Source organism: Wasmannia auropunctata, unplaced genomic scaffold, assembly GCF_000956235.1.
Source record: "Wasmannia auropunctata unplaced genomic scaffold, wasmannia.A_1.0 LD336050.1, whole genome shotgun sequence".
NCBI lineage: Eukaryota > Metazoa > Arthropoda > Insecta > Hymenoptera > Formicidae > Wasmannia > Wasmannia auropunctata.
The window spans coordinates 723,809-745,791 of NW_012026840.1; the positions used below are offsets into that span (position 1 = coordinate 723,809).

Genomic DNA, 21,983 nt, shown 5'->3' on the forward strand with positions numbered 1-21,983 from the left:
AAGTTCGAAAAATAATGCACACTTTAATTTTATAATCAAATTCTAATCTTTAAGATTATGAAGCTTCGAAAATACGCATAATTTTACGTACTGTCCACCGATACGACGTTAATTACGACAAGATACATGAGCAGTATTATCGCCGTTAGACGCGCGGCACGAAGAGCGAGGTTTATCGCTCTTAGCCTGTATTTTTATTTTCTGGAGCATGGCAGAGCAGATATGTTAACGTTTTTCGGGCGCAAGTCTCGTCGCGAGAAGCAACGTTGTACGAACTCGTCACGTTCTAACAATCCATAAATCTCACGAACACAAAGATATCGCTCAAACGTCGCTTAATAATTGAAAAAATATCCGCGATTAATTGTGGCGTAGAGAGAGAAAAAGAGAGAGAGAGAGAAAGAGAGCGAGAGACAATCGTTGACCGGAGGCCCGGGACGAATTTACGGTGCGCGCGACTCGCGTAATCGCTGGTTTATCAGAGAAGCGGTGCGTTAGCCTCGGTGATTCTGAACTTGTGACCGGGCATGGATTAAATTAACGCTGCGAATCTCGCGGCGCCAATCACCTCATTTTATAAAAAAAAAATATATATGCATGTATACACATATATTTGTCTGCGCAACCTTAGACAATACGTGACTTCGGTCACGTTCGAACTTTGTTGATTTGTATATAAAACATATGTGTGGGTAGTTAAACTGCCAACTAAGTTACACGATTCTCGCAGAATTTCGTTGCCGATTCGTTACACGAACCGCGAAGCGAGATCGGCGACGTCTCGATCGACATTGTAATTAATATGATAATACAATTTCCAGATCAGATCGAGCGAGGAAGATAAGTCGAGATAAAGTGGAAAATAGCGACTTTTCTGAAGCGGCTTGGATTAGTCAGAGACGTGTCTGTATGTATATACGTTGCTGATCGAAGTGCGGAGTTGCATTATAATGCATATGACTCTTCTACCCCCCTCTTAATTCGGCACTGCAATCTTCGGCAGAGAGTGTCGCGGATGAATTCGTTGCCATTCCATCGAATCGTGGTGCGGCAAGCATAGTTCGCGCTAGGTGGTCCTGGTGGTGCGGTCGGCCGATCGGGTGCATCGGAGATCGGATCGCTCCAAAAAAAAAGAAAAAATATCGACTAGTCAGATAACTAACCACCTGGCACGATGTGGCTCGGATCTCTCGCGTTTTTCGTCATCGTCCTTTCGTCCGTCTCGGCGAAAACGGTGGGTTGATTTTTAATTTTGCGATATCGATTCTTCCAATCAAATCGCGCGCTCGAACGTTTCACGATTTTCCGGGACACCCGGTGACACTCCCGTCATTTGTGTTGCGGATATCAGTTTCCGGTTGAATATCAGCTTATCGCTTTTTTAAATTTTATCGTTTCTTGCACGAACAATCATCTTTCATGATTTAAATGCGCTGAAGCACGTCTCTAAATTCTCTAAAATTATATATTTCCAGTTTTTCTTTTTTTTATTTTCATACGACATAAATATATGCGAAACGCTACTAAACTAATGAGATGTTAGTTTCAATATTGTCAAATTCTCTGTTCGATCGCACACGTGTTCGAGTAACAATCCGATGCCGTTTTACCATGAATAAGTGAGATTAAAAAGGCGCTTGCCTTACAATTGCAGGTCGACCTTTCATTTCGGAAAATGAAGAAAGAAGACTTCTTTACGAAAGTGCAGACCACGATCAATCTGCAGGAAGTGACGGATCTCAATCTGAGGGGAAATAAATTTGACAGTTTCCTGGATTGCTCCACTAATCTGGGGGCACTGAGAACGCTGGACTTGTCTCAGAATCATCTTCAGCGATTTTTCTTCCTATGTAAGGAAGAATACAATCTGCGAGAGTTAAATGTGAGCCACAATAAACTGGAGTACATCGACGATAATGCTCTCAACGACCGGATACCGAAACTGAAGATATTAGATCTTTCTTTCAACAAGCTCACTGTCGTCAACGAGACCATGCTGCAATATCTAACGGTAATGAATGGCTATGGAATTTTCTAATCATCTCTTAAACATTTGCAATTTCCTCACGGAGATGATCTGTGAAAAATCTGTGATTTTTTACTACTTCGCGCATTCGTATATCACGCAACTAGGTCATATAAATTTTTTTTTCAGATTCTCGAATATTTGTCTTTGTCCAATAATCCCATAGAGGATGGAATTCACGACAGCGCGTTTTCGAATTTAAGGGCATTGAAACATCTCGATCTGAGGAACATATCCGCGCCGTACTTTTCATCGGACTTCTTCAAGAACTTGACGAACTTGTCGACTTTGGACCTATCCTGGAACCCGATCAGCAAGATACCTCTGTTACCGAGAGATTTGCAAGAGTTGGATTTATCTGGCACGCAAGTGATAAGCCTCGAAAGCTTGTATCTACCGCAGCTACGAGAACTGCGGCTGAACCGCATGCCGAACTTGACGTCGCTGGCGCTGAACGATCTCGAGAACCTGATCAGCCTGGAGTCGTTATCGTTGATCGGTTGCAAACGGCTGGTACAGCTTGGTCTTTGGTCGCAGATCGGCATCGTGCTGCCACGGCTGCAACGCCTTTCGGTAAAAGACTGCGGCCTCGAGACCCTGAGTGTCGAGCTGCGCCCCTTGATGCAACGGACGCCCGTCGTCGAATTGGAGAACAATCCCTGGAACTGCGACTGCAAATTGGAATGGATCGGCCTGTTGAACTCGACCAGGAATCTCAGTCGGGACATCAGGTAAGGTATCGACGAAGACGTTACTCTCAGTTGGTACGAGTTGCCAATATATCAATTGAAAGCAAATTAAATTTTTTTTTACGCTTTTTCGCTTTCTTGAATTCATTTCGATTATTTACAATATTCTTTGAATAAATATCATAAATATCTCTTTTACATCTCAATAAAAATATATTGTAAAATAACATGGTATGTATGTACTCGCGCACTCTTCATCAAGCTTCCACAGTATTTCTTCAGATGTCTCGAGAATTTCCGTGAAGAGAATTTTTTTTTCATTATCATAAGATTACACTTTATTAATGATGAAAAAAACTTGGATTCTTATAATTTATATTATAGATCATTATGATATATTATAAAATTTCTTATCTCACAATATAAAAAGATATGAATATTATAACTACTGTCACAGTGCATTTTAACTATGTTTTACCGCTGAAAGATACCGCGAATATAAGGGACATAATCGACCACTTTGTTAAACTTGTACGACAGATGCCACGCACCGGATCGGCACCGCGCCAAGCTCCTGGCTGAAATACCGAACTACGAGCTGGGATGCGAATACGACTCGTCGGTCATCTATCCGATTCTGTGGACGGGCCTCGCGATATTGATCGTTGCCGTGATCGTCGCCGCGGTCTTGGTTCTCCTGAAACGGCCAATAAGCCAATGGAGCTTCAAGGGAAGGAATGGGGATACCGTCACGTACAAAAACGTCGTGGAGTCGAACAATGATCTAGTGCGAATACTGGCGTCCGAGACGAACGAACGCAACGAAGAATGAAGCCAAATTGAAATTGGATAGAGAAAGGACAACATACAGACGGGTGGACGGAAAAATCGTCGAGCTTAACAGCAGACGTTTCAGACTGTTTCGAAAAGCTTTGTTGTAACGGTTACCTTGTAATAACGTAATGTAGCGTAATTGCGATGACCAAAAATCGTTCCAAAAGATTATCCTATTGTTTTCGTTTTTTACGTTTGGCGAAATATGTCGATTCGCAAAATGTGTAAAATAGTAAGGAACGTTGATTTATCGATGTGGAAATCAGTTTCTTCGAAAAATGTAAAAATTTGTTTGTAATAATAAGATTAAAATTATAATTAAAAGAATAAGATTAAAATTTTCGAAAATTACAATAATCAGTTCCAAAGCTAATTTCCATGTCGACAGATGATGAATTGTTATACGTATCCAAATGTATCAAAATAAATAAGAAAAGTCTCTTATGCCTCCTGGACCCGAATGAGCAAAGTATTATATTCGAGTACTCGAGCGGCATTCCCAGTGTCCGATAATAAAAACTGAAACTTCTGCGGTCGAATAAAACTGTTTTGTACCTCTTTTTTTTCTACCGGTAAGAATCGGCGCATTTTGAAAACCCCTTTACCTTTGTTCCACACGGCGCGCGGCGCGTCCGTTGCCGTGGCACAAAAGAAAAGCGGATACAAAGAACGCAATGGCTCATTTGCCCTGAATGACGGCAAGATCCTCTCTTCCGCGTAACGACGCGGCAACGCGTGGCCGTACGCACGAATTATCGTGCGTGGCATCTTGAGAACCGCGCACGCAACTAATTGAAATGCTACGAGATTCCGCCAGAACGGGTTCCGTTCCCGGTAACCTTCCGATTGACGGGCAAGAAGAGCCCTTTTACAGAATTGAAGTCAGGCCTGAATGCGGGTTTCGTTTTCGAAGACGTTATACCGTCTTCGAAAAATAATAAAAGATATTTCTCGAGCATCGCTCGCTCCGGGGAACAGAGATTATTAATGATCGAGTTAAAAACTTCTCAAGTCCGCCGCGAAACGTAAGAAAGAAATTACGCTTTGTAGGATTCGTCGATGGTCCACATATTGTACGGTACCATCGAAAAGAAATATCTTTAATCACGGTCGCGGTCTAGACTAATGCTCATTGCAACATAACGATCCATTCTTACGTTCACAATGGTCTAGTTTCCCCCGAACTCTCAATTCAGTTCCACTTCGGTGCAGATCAAAATTTAATGTGTTGTTTTCATTCGACGTAGAGTATAGAAGTGACAAAAATTGATATTTCAAATATTTATTAACGTTTAATTTTAATTGTTAACGTTTTATCGTACGACCAAACGTCACGTTTAATCTCCATTTTAATTGATTAATTGATTAAATTAATGGTAACTCTTAATAAAGAAAAGTAGAGGTTGGCAATATCTATTTTAAACCTATTTTCGACCGTTTCCACCGACTAAATTTTATATTCAATTCGCTGTCACTTCGAGAAAGCTTGTGGATCGAAGTGAAAGTGAAATGGGCAACGTCAAGTGTATATTTCCATCGACTTAAATTTGATTCTACACCGCATTAGTTGCGAATTAATGCTTCGGTGAAAACTAGACCAATGTGAACAATCGCGCTCGCGATCCCGCCGATCTTTCGTACGCGCATCCGCCGATATACCGGTCGTTGATGAAACGTTAAAGTGTAGGGCGTTACGCGTTCCGTTCCAAGAAGGGGCGCAATATTGGCGTGTTATGCGATGAGCCAGCAAATGGTGCTATGAAGATCGTCAGTTTACGTGACGTGCACCGTGATCGCGTGCGATGTAGCGATCAGCCTTTGTATCGAAGTATGATCTTCCTATGGGAGAACCTATTGGGTTACGCCCGTGCAGAAAGAGAGAGCCCCGCGCACCCCACGGGCGAGGATGTCGTATTACCGGGGGAGTCACAACATGCAAAGAGAGGAACGCAAGAAATCACTGGAGGAAGAGATGCGCCGCGCCTTCCGTCGAACGGAAGCCCGCGATTACAATAACTCTCCATGTTGGATTTACACGCCCGTAAGTATAATGCAGCTCCCATTTTAATTCTGCAGCAACACGCCTTTTTTCCGTGTTACCCGAACGGCACGTATACATTTATTTATATTTCTGACCTACTGTACCATTTTAATTTACTTGTTAACATTGATTTCTATTCTATTATTAGACGAGAATTATCTCTTTTTATCTTCTTTTTTTTTCTTATCAAGCAAAAAAAGCTTGATAAGAAATTTAATTACTCTTTATAAAACGAAATATAATTTTTTATTATGCTAAAATTCCTGTACACGTCAGAGTTTCGATTAAAAAAAAAAAAGTTTTCATTTATACGTTTGCACTACTACATTTACGTAGTATAGTTCAGTTTATTTAAAAAATCGTATTTGTCTCGGAGTTAATTCGGTCTCTATTAACAAGAAAAACATAGCCCGGTTTCCGAACGCGGTTACAGTATATCTTTTTATATATCGGAACATCAATTCGAACTGGCGAGAACTCCGCACCATTTTCCAGCCGGAGTGCGAGTAAAGCGATTGAACATTGCGGAATATTTTTTCCGCCATGCCGGAGAGCGGGCATGGACCACGGGGAACGAGGGGGGTAGGTTTCGATGGTAGGAGGAGGAGGAGGAGGAGGAGGAATAAACGATAGAGGTTCTACCCTCCTCGCGCGGCGGTGTCGAATGTCCGTAATTCGAGATTCCGTGCGAGCCAATTTGGCGAGAGCCGGTGGAAAAATAATACACCGCCTACCAGCACTGCACGAGACAGATAGCGAGAGCGTGTGGAGGCGAATTTTAACGGTCAATGCGAAACACGTGGGCAGACCATGCCGGGGAATATCGTGTTTCGGGCCCGTGAGGAAGATCCTATCCCCGGGATCTTAAGACGCCCGGATAACCGGTGCGGTGGCGTTTTGTTGGAAAAACAGCGTGGGCGATATTGCCCTCGTACCCGATGACGGTCCGGAGATACTTGCTCCCGGAGTATTTAGCCAAAGGAGGAGACGATATATATTGACACCTTGGGGACGACCAATATCCCTCGGCGCTCGAGAACCAAACGGATTGCATGAGCATTTCCGCCGAGTAAATCCATCTCCGATGGACTGTACGTGTGTTAAATTAAATTTTCGCATCGCTAAATTGTAATGGATATCGAAAAAACACGATTAGTAAATGAAATATTTCAACGTATATGTAAAATATTCCATGCCGTTTTATAAAACTTGAACATGCTTCTAACTTAATCACCATTTATTAAAAGCGCTCCATGCCGTACTTATATATCAGATATATAAGTGCACGCATACGTTTTCCCTGCCCCCCCCTCCCTCCCCCTTTTTTTAATACATGAACGTAAGTTTTTCTGAACAACGGGAAAATTTGCCCGAGACATGCACTTCGTTAATCAAGCGCGGCTGACTTGGCGCTCGGCGAAACATATTTTTGTAACAGCCCTCTACATTACGATTCGTTAAGCCAGCGTCTGCATTAACTAAGCTAATCCCTTAATTACGTTCCTCTTATTTCTCCTCGCTTCTTCTCCCTCCCTGCGCCCTTCCGGCGGCGACTCTCACGCTTCCTACATCATCCTTCACTCGGTAATTAAAGAATTTGATGAAGTCTCGCGGCGTGTGTGCGCGGAAAAAAAAACCGCGCTGCGAGCCGTACGCCCGTAAACAGGTAACTTTCGCACGCGTTATACAAGCATGATATACAACAACAATTACTTTCAAGTCACCGCGCATAAATATCGCGCTTAATATCACACCGATTCAATTAACGTAATCAACGAATATAATTATCGATCGCTGGAAAGAGCTTTATTTCGCACGTTCGATAATAGGATATTATACGATGCAGTAGACACGCGAGATAATTCTGATTACATCGAATTTAACGAGAAATTTTCAATTTATTCTGCGAGCCGCGCAAACGTCTCGCGCAACAGCATTGTCGCTGAATAATTGACAGCCCTCTTCGGCGGCATCATCGACGATGCCTCATGAGATACGTGTCTCTTTTGTATATCAATACACGTGACAGACATCTGTCTTCGTTACACTTTAAATCGTATTGCGAGACCGCGTCCAAATGCTGCACGTTTTGCGCGTCGCGTCGACCGAAAACGGCCGCGCCGCATGCCGCGGAGCGCCCGGCCGATTTTCGCCGGCAGGGTTTTATCTGATTAAACCGACGTAGAAACATGGGGTTATACGTGTAAGCTTTCCGGGCCCGTCTATGGGGAGAGGCCGAACAAATGAATAATGAAAATAAAACCCTGGTGATGCTATCGGTAAGCACCACGGGATTACGTACGCATCAGCGCGCCCGCGATGAACTTATATTATGGAACCCCCGTATATACGAGCCGTACACCACACGCGCGTTAATGCGCGCGTGTTGGTGCGTGAGTGAGCGAGCGAACGAGTGAGTGAGTGAATGCGTGCGTGCAGCGTACCGCTAAAGAAAAACAGGCGGCTTTTCGCACGTAAGAGTTCGACAAGTTTCTCGCGGGATGAAGATTTAAATAGCAAATCAGGAGTAACTCCCCCCGCTCCCTCTCTTCTCCCGTTACACATTTACATATAACGTGGCAATTACTAAAAGGGAAATTTAACATGTTATTGGTAAATGAAGCACGAAAAAGATTTCGTTCGCGCAATGCGCGAAGTTGCCCCTGATTAAATAAGTTGGTCCCGAGTCTATAAGCTTTTCTGCAGTCTCGTGATAATGCGATATTTATAATAATCCTATTTATTTTATTTTACTTCTCGTCTTGTCAGATTAGCAAGGTAAAGAGACGTGGTATAAGAAATAAGGTGAGATGCGACAATAATCTTAGGCCCGTATAGGGAGCTCGTTTACGCGTATTGGCAACTGCAGTGGTGTGCGTGCAGTATGTGTGTGTAGAGGTATTTCTGAATGGCCGTCTCTCGGATGTGAAAGAAAGGTTGTGCTGTGGGGTGTAAGTGTCACCGGCCGTAATAGTTGCCAAATGTGTCCCGCTCGTCGGAACACGCCGATTATGCCGAGGTGTGAATTTACGAGCGCAGCCAATGGCCGATCGTGGACACAAAGGAGGAGCCCCCACAAACCAAGCCGCTTACGATCAATACCTCGATCTTTCGATCTCGTCCCGTTCGGCTGAGAGAACCGCGTCCATTCGCCACGGCACAATAGCGAACGGGCGAAATACGCTTTTCGAATATAAAAATACTGACCGCCTATACTTTTCTAACTTCTGAGCCGGTCTGAAGATCTGACTGTATAATTCACGATTAGCCAAAACGTCGGATAAACAAATGCCAATTGTCACTTGTTGTAAACTCTTTTCAATTCTACTTTCGTCTCGAGAATCTCCAGGCAAGCTAAAAATCGCTTTTGAGAGAAAACAAATTTCAATTTATATAAGTTGCTGTTCAAGCTGACGCGGACCTTGAGAGCTACAAAAAATAAAAGTGTAGTCTAAAATGAGATCAATAAAAAAGTGTAGCCTAAACTTGTAACTTGAGAAATAAAACGGTAAAGTAATACACGCCATGACCAGTGCCTATTTCATATAAGAAAACGCACCGATAGCTAATCCTGGAATTCGGTGTCAGTCACGTTCGCCTTTCTTTTCACGTTACTTTATAAAGGACCCAAACCATCTGTAATTACTTTCAAATGTAAATCAACAAGATACACCTTTCTTATAATTTATATTGTCCTTTTGTCAGTGTGTTCTAGGTTTCGGCCCGAGAGACCTGAAGCAATAATAGAGTCTTGTCCTGCAGGCTTAGTTTTACACAAATATGTTGAAGACCGTTTCGTGAAATCGAGAAGTATACCGATACCTTTTCGAATGCATACACCCAGAGTTAAAGTAAAATAGGATAATATTTCATGGTAATATGTTACGCTTTTTTTCTCTCTGGCCCTATTGTATAATAAATTACCGTTAAAAGTTAAGAAAACAAAGCGATTATACACACATCGCTTAATACGTCAACCTCAATTTTCGTAAGAACTTGAGAAGGATTTTGTTGAAAATTCGAAGAAAGAAATAAATGTTAACAGTTCGAATGAACGAAAAGAAAATTTTTGTGCGCTCACTGTATCACGTGAAAAACTGCAGATCCGGCGAAAATCGTATCTGGCGAGTCGGAATCCGGGCAGCGGTGCGCAGAGACGCGCGCAAAATTTTCGTAAGATCAATCCTCCCCGGCCATCTAGAGGAGGCGAGAGTGAAAAAAAAAGGGCATTTCTGCAGTGCTCAAAAGTGACAACGAGGCGTTTTAAAAGGCCACCCATTCGCCGGGCTAAGATGTAACATAACAAACAGCCCGGAGGAAACGTATTTGCCCCGGGGGCGATATCGAGTTCCCGGGCACTTCCTGCGCTTCTTCATCATCGTTTTCTTCTTCGTGGCGCCGTTGCAGTCGGCGGCTTGACATCCCACAGATTGACGAGCGCCACCCCCGAAGACAGCAGGAATAGAACGGTTCACGAGCGTGCATTTAGTCGCGAGCGTGACTTTTTTTTGCGCCGCGCCGTCCCGCAGATAGCGCATACGAAAATACATCGCGCGCGACAATAGACTTCATTCATATGGGGTAACGTGAGGGGGAGTTCGTATAGTTACCACTATTCACACGTCACAAGTGTCAAATTAAAAATGTTTATCGTACAGCACGATCGCTGTACAGAATGTGCAGATGACGCTTCATTTTACGCGGCGATTAATGCGCTTCCAAAAATTACAATATCCAAATTCGTTCGAATTTAATCTACTACCGTGAGAACAGAGAGAAAGAGAGAAGAGAAAAAGAGAAACCGAGAGAAAGAGAGGGAGAGAGAGAGAGGGGGGAGAGAGAAGGGGAGGGAAGGAGGGGGAGAGAAAAAAACTAAATATCCATCGTAAAATAGAAACGATATATCTGTGATATATCCTGCCGCGTATTGTAACTCCGAATTCGCATTTATATACGTGATTCCCCGTCTCCCCTCCGCGTGATCGCCGTTATACGATTTGCCGCTATATTTTTTTCGTAACAATAACTGGAGAATAATTCTCGCTGCGGGTAAATTCATTATACTTAAAATCGTCGATACATCTCATGCCCATTTACTCCGTGATTACGTATCTTATGCACGAACGGGTCGGTTGCCCAGCTGCACAAATTCCCCGCGGAACTCACAAAATCGCCAACGGTTCGTGGAATTATCGCCGCATTACGGTGCATTCTTCCCGCGCATTTCGGGCGAAATTCAACATTACATACATATGTCGCGGCCGGCGCGATCGTTTTGCTGCGGCGTTTTGGTCGACCGGCTTTGCTGCGCGGGCACAAAATTACGGCGGAGGCGTCGGCTGTTAAAAGCGCGATATAAATTCGGAATAGCGCGTACGCGCAACCCCTCGCCCCTCCCCGCTCCCCCATCCCCCGGAAGCGCACGGGGAGAGGCGGCGGGGGTCGCGAGGGGGCGGCGCTCGCGCGCGTTCATGATTGCGATAATGCCAAACACAATATCGCGGGAAATTTTATCGGCCGGCCGAGCGACGGCACGCGTGGCAAACCGTGCGAAAAATAATAATGAGATGTCGACGGAGAACAAGGGAGGACTGCGCAGAGAGCGGATGGCAGAAAATCTGGAGGGTGAAGAGATGGGGCGGGGGTGAAGGAGGGAAGTAAAGCGACAGGGAACAGAGATCGAGAGTGTCACGGAAGACGGAAAGGACGAGGAGGGACAGGTAGGAAATGAGAGAAAAAATGTATATGCGTCGGAAAGAGCGAAGCGCGAAGTGCATTAGAAAGGAAACAGAGGAAGGATATCAAGAGGGCGAAGAAACGGTAGGAGAAGACAAAGGAGAGGAAGAGCGGTGGAAAATGTGCGAAACGTTTAATCGACGTGTAGCAGGCTCTCCCGAGGAATATCCAGCTGAAAGGGAAGCATTGGAAAAGCCTGTCGGCGCGAATCTCTTCTATTTTGAATATAAAGTGGGCGATGAGATTTTTCCCGCCGCGGTAAAAATGTGCGTGGTAGACGAATGTACGGACGGGCCTTGGCGTGCGCGCGCGCGCGCGCGCGGCGGGGAGAAATTTTTTAATAAATTCGCTTTGCGCGAACTATATTTTCTCTGTCAGCTCGTTTAACGTTTTGACGAGCACGCGCGACGGAAAGATTTTTCCACGGCGGATCGACGCGCAATCGAATTTTTTAAGGGCGCGATGAAAGTTGACGGTGTAATCTCTGTGGCGCTTTCGCTCGGTGAATCAAATGAAATTAATCCCATTAGAGAGCTCTCTCTCTCTCTCTCTCTCTCTCTCTGTCTGTCTCTCTCTCCGATGAATAGCTCGCGCGAAAAGCGGTTTCGACGTCGACGAAATTAGTCGCTTGATTTTTAGCCGCTTGATTTTTCGCACGCATCGACGACGCGTCGAGATTCGTTCTCTTGTTCCTTTCTACTAAATTAACTAAATTATACGATGATGTTGGCACGCGCGTATTTTACGATCGTAAAACATTTTGGCGAAGCAAAGTTCAACGAGCATGAAAAATTACTACGCTGCAGTCGGCAATACTTTAGCTACACTCTCGATATTCACCCGGTGGTGGTGCTGATAAAGTGCCTCCGAAATCACTAACGGCCGCAACGAGGCGCGATATTATCTCAGAGGGGAGAAGACGTGGGCGCAGCCTCTCACTGAGGATACAGCGGAATTAGTAGGACCCTTGTTAACGACCTCATTAACCCACGGTTACACGTCCGTAGGAAGAGGAGGAGGAGGAGAAGGAGGATCGGTCGGGTTATAGAAGCCGGGTCTGGCCCAGAAAAGTAAAACAAACAAATGGCCATGGCGCCACCGCGCAGATGAGTCCCGTCATCCAGCGGGTCCGTCGCCGCCGTCGCCGCCGTCGTCTCCCCCAATCTCTTTCAAGTCAGGTTTTTCTGCACCCCCTCCCCCGTTCCCCGGAAACCCTACAATCTTCCTCTTCCTCATCCTCCTTTTTCGGAACCTTAAATTTCATCCTCGGGACTACACACCAAGTGGATCCTCTGTAAACACACACCCCGAGGAGGGACTCCCCCCGCTGGCGCCGTCGGTCGGTTGGGTGACAGGCGATCTGCGGCTTTCCGAAAATTGATTTTTCGACCGGTGAACTTCGGAGTTGAAGTCGCCCGGATCTACGGCAACTTCCCGCGAAACGCCAGCCAGCGGGATCTCTTTCCAAGAGAACGTCGCCGTACCGTTGGCAGATCGCTGCCCGATAAGAGGCAACTTGCGCGGAGGACCGTCGGGAAAATAATAGGACAACACTGTTCCGCAGTGTGATGATGTCCGGGTGCCTCTCGAGGAGGCAGCGAGGCGCGACGTGAATGTGTTGAGTGTAACTTCTAAATCTCTAACTAGACAGGTGATTCTGCCTTTAGCGCGTTATACCATCTCAACGACAATAATTCATGAAAGTAAGAATACAAAAAAAAACACACAATTGCACGTGTATAGTGAATTCATGAAATTAGCTAAGAAGCTTCTGATCATGCTTACTCTAATCCGATTGCAATCCACGTACCTTCGTATTTGTAGAGTGACAATACGTTATACAGTTAAATTAGACGGCTAACGGTGGTATTACAAATGTGTCAGAGAACTTTCTGTTACAATAATCGACAACTAGAGTGACACACGCGGAAAAGTATCATGGGGTGGTATTATAAAGCGCGTACAGTTACATGTCGCGAAAGAGAACCTGTCGACTCGAATAAAGCAAAAAAAAAACGAAAAAAGAAAGAAGAAAGAAGATAACGCGACGGAGCATAAAGAGCCCGGTCTCGCCCAACTGCGAACACAACTGCGACCACACCACGAGCCCGTACAATGCGTGATACGTCGCAACGAGGCTGCGGGACAAGGAACTCCCCATTAGACGCACGTTAAATAATAAAGCCGCCATATTAGGCGCGGGCAACCCGTAGTCCGCACCGAGCAGAGGAGGATTATCCCACAACGATACGTCTCGTTCCTTCCCCCTTTTGCCCGGCAACGTTTCCCGTTGCAACGGGCCTCTCGGACGAGAGCGGGCTCTGCGGCGAGCGCTCGGCGCTCGGATGGCACGGAGTAGGTTTGCACGCGCGCACCGTATTACACAATGGGCAAGCTTACGTTCGATAAAATCGACCTGCTTGCACCGCCGATTTGCACTCTCGCGACGGCGCCAGAGCTCGGCGATTTTTACCGCGATCCGTAAGCCGTTTAGCCCGGGGAGACCGATAAATAATTCCGCCGCGACCCGTCCGCGCGATTCGTCCGCGATCACAATATCGGCGGTATCAATTGATAATCGGCCGGCGCGATATGTGTATACACGCTGTTCGACGCAGATCGGGATGTCACGAAGGAATTGACGTGCATCGACGATATTGTGCGTCGAATGGCGAGAGAATGATATTCTTGGATGCGCGACACGCAAAACCGGGTTATATAGTATAATAAATCTATCGGCAAATGCTAAGACAAGTCCCACTGCTCCAAATAGCGTGAGAAAGAAGAGACAGGGCCGCTTTACTTTTCGAGTAAATTACTTTATAAAGATCTTTATAGATATCAGGTACTATAGCACTAGTACCTGAGAAGACATAGAGTTGGAAGGAAATTTCAAAAATTTAATAAAATTCAAGAGGAACTTTTTTGAAAGAAAAAAATATCCATATATATACGTACAAACTTACGGGAAGATTTTACATCTTCGGGGAGCAACGGCATATCCGGAGTTAAGCGATCTAGAAAGGAAAGAAATATATTAATAAAATCAAATAAACGAATGTGATGAATAACATTTTAGGATAAAACGCTAGTCATTATAATGGATTAAATAAAAGCATTTAAAGCCAAAGTAATTTGACAAACAAATTATGTGAATATGTGTAAGAGTGATGGTAATATGAACGAGGGCTTGAGCGCCAATAGCAGCTGAGAGATCAAATAAACAAAATAAAGAAAACGTAAATGTTTAAATAGCACAGTTGTGACGTGCGGCAGGCTAGAGCAATATATACAAGTAGTTTATTTTGCAGATAAGATCGATGCTCGGCGTACACGAGTCCATTATGTTTGCAGTATTATTATTTCGAAAGATTTCGACGAACGACCCCGTCCCTGCCACGGGGTATTTATAAGGCATTTAACGCGACTTCCTTCATCCTGTTTATCCGTAAAGCGCGCGCGTACGTCGTGAGGAGCAATTATATGCTTCCTTTTAATTTTTTGATAACCCGAACGCGCAATTACGTAGCACACGGCTCGCAGTCGCCGGCGTGAATTGGTTGCGTTATTTAGAGATGCGTTATATTCATTCGCGCTTTCAGGCGACGCGAACCGCGCTTCTAATCCGTCGGTAGGGTCAAGAATGCGCAGTTACATTCCGCCGGTCGTTGCCAGTTTCCCGATGCGACGTAATCGGCTGGATGACAGCGGCGATAATGTGCTGGGACGATAGCGCGCGAAGCCATGTAAAACGCGCGTTCACGTGTACACAGAGAGACGCGCGCCACGGGCGCAGGAACAAGGGTTCGCGACCGCCTCTCCTCGGTTTCCCGGCGGCGATTAATCTACCGGCGTGTAACGATTCCCTCTTGACAGTTCTCATCGCGGAAAGTAATAGCCGCCGCCAGATGAGGAATTCAATGGAAGCACAACCTCGCCCGGTCTCGCCACAATACCCACCCACAGTACCCCCGTCTCTTTCTTTCTCTCACCTTCTCTCTCTCTCTCTCTTTCTCTCCCTCTCTCTCACGCGTCCCGTAAGGCCGACAAATGTTTCCGCTTAGAGCCATGGCGAACCCCGTGCGCCATGTGAAAATCGGTGCTACGGCGAAGAGGAAAAACGCGCGGATACGAATGGAGGAAGGGCAAAGAAGAGCGCTTCGAAAGAAACGCGGCGAGAAAGTAAAATGGCTGCCATGCGACGGAATCATTTGTTCTGGGGAGAAGACCTCCGCGGGTCGGGCAAACAAACGACCCCCGCACGCGATAGATCGATCCGCGTAATCGAGGGTGGGATGGATGATGGAGCGGTGTAATACCCGCGGCCTACCTGTCGTTATCGCGACATTTATCTGTGAAGCTATTCCGCGCCCGATATTCTATTATATCCCCGCGCGAGACCGTAATCCATTATCGGCGAGTCCGTATCCCGGATAGGCATGTGTATACGCCACGACCTTCGGTATCTGTCCATTGCGCGTTTATTAATCGCACCGGGCGCGAGCACCGAGAGATCGTTAAAGACTCGACGGTGTGACACCATTAAAGCGCCGGAGTTGTCCGTCGCTGCTGCTGCTGCTGCTGCTGCTGTTGCTGTTGCTGTTGCTGTTGCTTCAGCTCGGCCACTTTCACGATCGCATTTTATGCATTATGCATCGTTTCATGGGCCTTGACATCTGGCAGTTGCGCACAGACTTTTATTTATATTCTATCTCCAGCGCTATTCACGCAACTAATACTAATACAAAATTAATTGTTGTACGTATATATCGGTAGAAACAATATTGTAAAACGCAATACTTTTGTCTACGCTGCACTTTCGTCTGAGATAAAAGTGCACAAGACTGCGAGAGGTGAATGGGAGGAATTTCAGGCGTCAATTGTCTGTGCAGCAATGTGCAAGACAGAATGAATCAAAGAGAAGAGAGTTGACGAATAATAGCTGCCCACAATGTCCCATTTTATACCGGTATAATCACTCGTCACTACGAGAATCTGCTAACGTGCTATTCCCTGTGGTCATTGTGCCTATTTATAATACATGCATATCCTTTGAAAATATCTTCACTGATTTATGAATTTTTACTCTTTTTCTTTTCATTCTTGTGCACGGGAGACATTTCGAAATTTCTGAAATTTATCAGGGATTATCAGAGCCAACACTAAAAATAAACATCTAATATCGCTACACCTATAGATATTCATGGAACATTATTTTAGGGTTTTTTTGCGATAAACAAAAGTTGCGAATTATAACTGCTTATTTTATAGCCCTCGTTGGCGATAATTAGCGAATTTTGTGCGACTGTCAAGTGAGATTTGGAATTTTCGGAAAACTTCGAAATTTTTATCTATTAGACACGTCACTTTTTACGATAATTATATCAGAAAAATATTTATAGAAATATATATATTAGGAATACGTTAGTTTACATTATGGCTATCCAGCAACGTAGCATCGTCCCTGGATTAAGTTCAACAACCGTTTTAGTTCAGGCTTGCTCGAAACGTCATACCTGATCCTTCGCAGCGTTGCAATTTTCGACACTTCGAATATTGTCGATAAATCTCTACTGAAACGCGACACCGTACTGATGACTCGCGATATAGATCCACCAATATGTAGTTATGACCGTGCAAATAAACTGTACTCTCTAAATATAGAATAAGTGTAACATGCGTGCTTTAAAAAAAAAAAGCCGCGTGGTTGACACACGTAATAAAATATTTTCAATCACATCCGTGTTTGCAAATAGACGCATGCTGAAATAGGAAAAGTGGTGTTTTGCCTATTCGAAATATTGAGAATATTAATTCGTGGTAAAGATAATAAACTTTTTAATAAAATGCGCAACAAAAATAAAAATATATTACAAAGAATAAAATATATAAATTCGTATTGACAATAGGCACAAACACGGTATTATTTGTGCAGAAACCAAGTTGTATGGCAGATACAGAACAGATAATAGCGGAATAGTGACCGTATTAAAATATTCATTCTTTTCGACAACACTGCCAGGTATAAAAACAACATACGTCGAACGTCACGTAGACGGATGGATGACGGATCGTGACGGGAGAAAATACGAGAACATCCCGTGAATTCTGCGAGACCACAGTCGCGGGGTAGGATGGTGTCTTTCGAAAAACTCGTGGTAATCCCGCTTGCCCCGTAATCCGATTTAACCCTGACCAATCACAGACGCCGCGCCGTCGGTTGCCGGTCGTGTAACGGAACGGCCGTCGAGGTAACGTAAACGAGAGCAATCGGAAGGAGTCATCCGCCACGGTGAAACCACGTTTACTTTTTCATTACTAACGAATCGATCAAGAGATTTAACGGTCGTGCTCGTTGCTTGTGGATACATTAAATCCTGGAGCGATTATTCGCACCGAAATGAAGAAGTGTTACACGTTGCTTGATGTTTTTTCAATGTATAATCTGTACAACAGGAGCACGAAAACATATGTTTTAATATACGCCATAGTAAGAAGTTAAATGTTGAATTTTAAAAGCACGAACAATTTGAAAATAATAGAATATAATAATAAATTCCATAACAAATGTATTTTTATGTGAATGAAATCATTACGTAGCTCTCGCAGACACACACACACACCTTAAATTCAAACTTCTTGTAAAAGAGTTTCCGGGTAAACGTTTAAACTACTTTCGGACAATTTTCTTATTTGTGACAGTCGGATCTTTTTATGCACGCGAGTTGGGATACATAAAAAAATTATGAGAATATGGGTTGCGTATATATGGGTTGCAGATTTAAAATGAAATTCGCTGGGCTACATTGAAACGACCAAAGTAGAGTAAAATCAGAATATCTACCGCGAGACTAAAGCTTCTGCGGTGGCTGCGCGTTCGATAAAACGGAGACGCCTTCGGCGCCGTCGCGCGCCCTCGATTCTTCAATACGCTAACTTCTGTCGCCGCTCTGTCTGAGGTATGAGATCTACTCGATTATAAATATAAGGCTTCTCCATGCGGAAGTTGAATGTTATACTTTAGCAATGGCTTAGCCGTGTCACTGTAACAAGACCGAGTTTTGATAGGGTTGAACTCAGGTTTATATTCTATCTGGTCGATACTGCGAAAATTCTAAACTCTTATCTCTGAAGTAATAGAAACACTTAATAAAAAGAGGATTGTTTCTAATTGAATTTTTTATTTTAATGACGAAATATTCTCCGTGAAATAAATCGTTGTACGAAGAATAATTATATCAGATAAAATGTTTGCCAGGCAATAAATATAACGAAGGAGCAAAATCAGCGAAGGAAATCAGTGAACGAAACATCGAAAAATTCGCCCGCGACTGAAGAATGAACTAAAAATAAGCGAAATACGTAAACGTCCTAGTCTGAGAGCGGATGGCTGGCAGCCTATCAATCTTATCCAGCTATCACTCGGGTACCGAGTCCAACGTCGAAAACAGTTCGTCGCGAGATCACAGCAACAGAAGCAACAGCAGCAGTGGCGTCACGGCGGCAGGAACAGCAGCAGCTCATGGGATCATGTCGTTTCGCCCCTCTACGACCGCGAACAGCTACCAACCTCTCCGTCCCACATTTTGCAGGGTACATCGATCGCTCTCTCTCTCCTCGTCTCGCTTCCTTTCCGCCTGTCAGAGAGGGGAAGGCGTGAGAGGTGCCGCGGGCGCAGATGGTGGTGGAAGAAACGTTCGCGGTGGGGATCGCATAACCAGCCCGGCTATACGTGGAAGGGATAATTAACCGACACAACCGTAGCTCCCTATGCTGCCTAACGGAAGGACGAAGAAAGGTTACCATGGCTACGTGGATGGGATCCGGCCAATCCCGGTGTACCTCGTAGGCGTGGTCTGTGCACTGGTCCCCCCCCGATACCGTCTATCACCGTCTCTTTTTCTCGTCCGTACCTCTACGCGAAGATCGGACGGTGGTGGAAGTAGTGAGACAGAGAGGTAGAGGTAGGTCTAGAGCGCCAGCGAGACAGCCCGGTTGCAACGGGCGCGTACAAACGTATCATGCTGGGTAGGGCCGGTGCCGAGATGCCGGCTTGTAAACGAAACCAGTTTGCTATCCGATACGATCCAGGCAACAGCGGCCTCGCGTGATATCCCCACGACGTGGAAGAACGTCAGCGCGCCTGGCCTAGTGGGTGTTACCTGAGCGACCTGGAGAACGGTCGCGCGAACCCACCTGACAGCGATCTTCAATGGGCATCGGAGCTCCTCACAACGCGAGCCTGCTCCAATTCAGACGTTGCCACGTGCCGCTATTCGGGAATTGTTTCGAAATTAATCAGTGACGTGTTGCGACGCGCGCGCGAGAGAAAGGGAGAAAGAGAGAGGGAGGGAGAGAATCGTCAATGTGGGCTTTCAGAATTTAGTACCTGCGGAAACGGAGAGGCGATCGTTCTTCGGGCAATTCTCTCACCTTGTAAGAGATTAATAAAACTTCTCTTTCCAGATGCCATAATACCTGATTCTGTTTGTACTTTCAAACATTAAAGTTTTGTGGTGCCGAATAGTGAAGTGGATATTCATCCAGTGACCGTCACGTCCGTTTTGTAATGAACGAGCGTACCGCGCGTGACTCCGACGAATCATGAGAAGATCCAAGAGCAAGCATAAATCGGAGCCGCGTGTTTCCTGAACCGCGACAGATTCGGGAGGACATCGGTACTCCAAAGAAGACAGGCTGAGCCAAAATTGGCGTATCGCGAGAGGATCACCGTTTCGGGAAGATGTCCGCCGCTGGGACCACACCGCCAAACGCGAACGGTCCGCTCGTACCTTGCCCGTATCTTGCCCTGCCAACCCTATCTTTCTCCGTCAGTCAGGTGGCAACGGTTTGCGAGACCCTGGAAGAGAGCGGCGACATTGAGAGGCTGGCCAGATTCCTATGGAGTCTTCCGGTCGCTCATCCCAATATTCAGGAACTGAACCAGAGTGAGGCTGTTCTCAGAGCGCGTGCCATTGTGGCGTTTCACTCGGGACATTATCGGGAGCTTTACGCTATACTGGAGAGGCACAAGTTCACCAAGGACTCGCACGGTAAATTGCAAGCCATGTGGCTGGAGGCGCATTACCAGGAGGCCGAGAAACTCCGCGGCCGGCCGCTGGGTCCCGTGGACAAGTATCGCGTGAGGAAGAAATTCCCGTTACCGAGGACAATCTGGGACGGCGAACAGAAGACGCATTGCTTCAAAGAGAGAACCAGATCGCTGCTCCGAGAATGGTACCTCCAGGATCCTTATCCGAATCCGGGAAAGAAGAGAGAGCTGGCCGCCGCGACGGGACTCACGCCGACGCAAGTTGGAAATTGGTTCAAGAATAGAAGGCAGAGGGATCGCGCTGCTGCAGCGAAAAACAGGTGTGTCGTAAATCTAACCACATTTCCCCTGCCGTCCTTTCCACGGTGGGGCGGGAAAAAAAACTCAACAAATTGTTGAGAAGATTGATAATCGTCCGGACAACAAAAATCACGCTTCCGTCGCGATCCCGTCGAACAGCTTGTCAAAATCCGAATGATTAAACCCGTTTAAATCGCAAAATCCTCCTTTCGTAAGATAAATAGATCGATACACACGAGTTGTAATGAAGTACGCTTTATATAAATGCGGAACGTTATACGTATTTATCCGGTCTTTAATAGACTAATAGAATATATTTACTTTTCGGGACAATGAAATATTTCGTGCGCGCCGCTCAGTGCCTAGCATTCGCGTATACATTCAAATCTCCTTCAATGTCGTTAAATACGCGTTAAATCAACAAACAGTTCTCGCCAATACTCGTATGTACATACCGGTGCTCTTGCGAGAGCGCCGGTTCATTAATAACAGCGCAAATTATTGAGTTCGCGATACCGAAAGTGTTGGCTAATCATTACGCCGATATAGGTACGATAACCATTTAAAGATGTACGCATGTGAATTTTTAAATGACACATATTCTTATGTGAACAAAGACCACGAGTGGCAGATAATTTTTGTAAAACTGAACCTCTGAAAAAATCTTCCGGAAGAGAGGATGTATCATCGATTTCACTGGTAACACGTGGCCAAACAACAATGAACCCATATGGAAGACATATTTCGATGGTGTAGTTTACTAGAAAATCGTTTGCGTCCTACATCATTCGTTTCGCAATACCGCAACAGAATACCGCAATGTGATACTTTCAGAATTGTTGATACTAATAATTGATTGACGTTAGACTCTGAAAACATTTTGTCGACTATTATTTCTTCCTATCGATGCGGACGCAGCATCGTTTTGTAAAATGTCACGCGAACAGTATACTCCACAAGATGAAAACGAAGAACTTAATTCACGTACGAGAACGTCTTGGAGACCGTCTGCGGTTGGTCACGACATAGAAGGAAAGTTTTGTTCATTAAGTAGCGTTTAATGGAAGTTAATCGCGAAACGATTAGTGGTTTAGGTCCCTTTAGACAGATTGTTGTACTGTGTCCTCGGCAAACGAGCCTTTGTGCCGGCCCCAAGGTCCCCGTTGTGGAGGGTCGCATAATTTCATTTTGACGTCCGACGGAGGGTCGCTGCCGTCGGGCGAACGACGATTTTCGAATTACGTCTTTCAAATTGTGTTTTGACATCGCGCTCTCGCTCTCTCTCTTTCCCTATCCTCCCCCCCC

At 45.2% G+C, this 21,983-nt stretch overlaps 2 protein-coding genes and 1 long non-coding RNA gene across 6 annotated transcripts in view; 2 read left to right on the top strand and 1 right to left on the bottom strand.

The window, feature by feature from the left end:
- The first annotated feature begins 232 nt into the window (after positions 1-232).
- On the top strand, positions 233-4,093 carry LOC105451524 (vasorin-like). Of its 3 annotated transcripts, none has more exons than XM_011692020.1 (5): positions 233-489; positions 822-1,234; positions 1,655-2,011; positions 2,156-2,757; positions 3,256-4,093. In XM_011692020.1, the coding sequence occupies exons 2-5, from the start codon at positions 1,175-1,177 to the stop codon at positions 3,545-3,547; spliced, it is 1,311 nt and encodes a 436-aa protein (XP_011690322.1). In that variant the 5' UTR covers positions 233-489; positions 822-1,174; the 3' UTR covers positions 3,548-4,093. The 3 variants fall into 3 exon arrangements, with proteins under 3 accessions (XP_011690322.1, XP_011690326.1, XP_011690325.1); XM_011692024.1 differs by having other exon boundaries at positions 430-448; XM_011692023.1 differs by lacking the exon at positions 233-489 and adding an exon at positions 522-688.
- A 10,174-nt stretch (positions 4,094-14,267) lies between these two features.
- LOC105451526 overlaps positions 14,268-21,983 on the bottom strand; it is a 99,949-nt gene continuing 92,233 nt past the window's right edge. The window contains exon 3 of the long non-coding RNA XR_974595.1: positions 14,268-14,343. This is a non-coding gene — a long non-coding RNA (uncharacterized LOC105451526). The remainder of the gene's footprint in view (positions 14,344-21,983) is intronic.
- LOC105451525 (homeobox protein SIX3) overlaps positions 19,249-21,983 on the top strand; it is a 49,689-nt gene continuing 46,954 nt past the window's right edge. For both annotated transcript variants that reach the window (XM_011692025.1, XM_011692026.1), the window contains exon 1: positions 19,249-20,698. In XM_011692025.1, coding sequence (XP_011690327.1) covers positions 20,070-20,698 — 629 coding nt within the window. In that variant the 5' untranslated portion in view covers positions 19,249-20,069. The remainder of the gene's footprint in view (positions 20,699-21,983) is intronic.